The sequence below is a fragment of the Helianthus annuus genome, chromosome 5 (assembly GCF_002127325.2).
Source record: "Helianthus annuus cultivar XRQ/B chromosome 5, HanXRQr2.0-SUNRISE, whole genome shotgun sequence".
NCBI lineage: Eukaryota > Viridiplantae > Streptophyta > Magnoliopsida > Asterales > Asteraceae > Helianthus > Helianthus annuus.
The window spans coordinates 151355257-151357478 of record NC_035437.2 but is presented as its reverse complement, the minus strand read 5'-3'; the positions used below and the strand labels follow the sequence as shown (position 1 = coordinate 151357478).

The 2222-nt window shown below is 33.8% G+C and overlaps 1 protein-coding gene across 1 annotated transcript; it reads left to right on the top strand.

The window, feature by feature from the left end:
- The first annotated feature begins 1119 nt into the window (after positions 1 to 1119).
- On the top strand, positions 1120 to 1648 carry LOC110939385. Its single transcript, XM_022181031.2, has one exon. It carries the CDS (start codon positions 1263 to 1265, stop codon positions 1467 to 1469), a length of 207 nt encoding a protein of 68 aa, XP_022036723.1. The 5' UTR covers positions 1120 to 1262; the 3' UTR covers positions 1470 to 1648.
- Positions 1649 to 2222: the final 574 nt, after the last annotated feature.

Below are 2222 nucleotides of genomic sequence, written 5' to 3'. Positions count from 1 at the left end.
ATTAAAGGCAGTTGGGACTACCCAAAATTTCCACCCATATAAACTTCATGTTCATATCACATTACTTGTCCTTTCAAGGGTCAAAGTCAAGCATGCAATTTGTCACCTATTTTCATTGTCATGTAAACAACTTGCAATCTAAAAATCTAAAAAGAAAGATATTAATCTTTTAAAGATCATCAGTGAATAGATGGTTTGTAATTTCTCATCGATGAATTAACAATAAATTTTACTATAAGTGAAATATGTTTATGAATTTCTATGCACGTGTATTCTTGAATTTTAAGTAACAAATTGACTCAATAACCTTCGAATTAAGTTAGGAAAGTAACATCTACGTCAAGCAAATAAATTTGCACTCCGTTTGAGGTCAAGGATTTGAACAGGCGAAGGTGAATTTAGTGCAGTTTAAACCGTAAAAAAAATAAAATAAAATCATAGCTCTATAGACCCCATTGAATAAGAGTAGAGAGATTAAACGACTTATTTTGTAAAGGCATATAGGGTACGTTAACTAAAAACAATATTAGATACATTACTAATTACCCTAAGCACATACATTTTTTTATCCAGACGCACACCTTGCTCTAAAGCAACAACACACGTGTAAGTATAACAACTTGATAGACTATATAGACATTTCATTTCATGTACCATACCTAAACACCTTTCCACATGGCAATCATCCAACGGTTGTAATTAAAACCCCACTTATGACTCGCATGTTGTTTGTACGTACGTTTAGGTAGCGTTCGTTTCATGGAATGGAATGGAATGGAATTAAGAAGTTTTTCTTTGTAAAATTGATCTTGGTTGGGGGAGGGAGGAATTTGAAATCCCATGAATTTCTTTAATCAATGAAATTTGTGACTATTTCAACATTCCATTCCATTCCTTCATTTGAGTGAAGGATTTCTAAGGAATGTTGAAATAGTCACAAATTTCATTGATTAAAGAAATTCATGGGATTTCAAATTCCTTCCTCCCCAACCAAGATCAATTTTACAAAGAAAAACTTCCTAATTCCATTCCATTCCATTCCATGAAACGAACGCTACCTTAGTTTATAAAACCTCATGCCATAAACTAATTCATCAAACAACACCCTAGATCACAAAACCAATCAGTCATACGTTGTTAAAACATTAACCGATATAACCAGAAGCTTAGTCCTCATTTGTTCTTATGGTTGTGTTTTGCTCAGTCATACGTTGTTAAAACATTAACCGATATAACCAGAAGCTTAGTTCTCATTTGTTCTAATGGTTGTGTTTTGCTTTTTGGTGGATCAAACTCGAAAGATTCGACGCACGAAACCGGTGGCCGGATTGTGTTCGAGGTGCCGCCGAGGAGCTCAAGTGGCAGACATGTTAACGGCGACTAGATTTTGTTGCATCCCATTTTATTGGAGATCTTGGAAGGCCATCATATGTACGTTTTGTGGTGCCACTCTTAAAAGCTACCGATAATGTTGTATACTTTTTTTTTATCGCACGACATATCAATTACTGTATTATGGGTTCAAATCCTATGATGATCCTGTTAAAGACAATGATTATTGGGTGTCTTTCTGTTCAAAGATTGCTTGAGCATCTAAAATTTTTGGTTGGAATTTCTCTTTTTGTTTTGTTATAGGAAAAGGATTAGTGGGTGTATCTTCTTCTCGATCATAATAAGATAACCAAGAAATCTTTACTTCAAATTATATTTTTCTTTCCCTTTTATGTTATTTTGCAATTATATATATATATATATATATATATAGATAGGGAGAAGATCATGCGAGAACCAGCTCTTATTGTGAGAACCGCGAGAACCAATGTGAACACACCAAAAATGCCTAAAAAAACCTAAAAATCACACAATTTTTTTTTTTGAATTTTTTAATATTTTTTATAAAAAAATCGCTACTTTTCGAAGCTTTTTTGGCTTCTAAAAGTAGCGATTTTAACATAAAAATTTTAAAAAAAAATTTTAGATTTTTTTTATTTTTTAGATGTTTTTTAGATTTTTTTAGGTTTTTTGAGGGTTTAGTTTTTAGCATTTTAGTTTGGGGGTTGGGGGGGGGGTTAGGTTTTTGGGGGGTGGGGGAGGGGGGTTTAGGTTTTTTTTGGGGGGGGGGGGGTGGGTTAGGTTTTTTTTAGGTTTTTTAGCATTTAGCTTGGGGGGGGTTAGGTTTTTTTTTTTTTTGGGGGGGGGGGGGTGGGGGTTAGGTTTTTTTA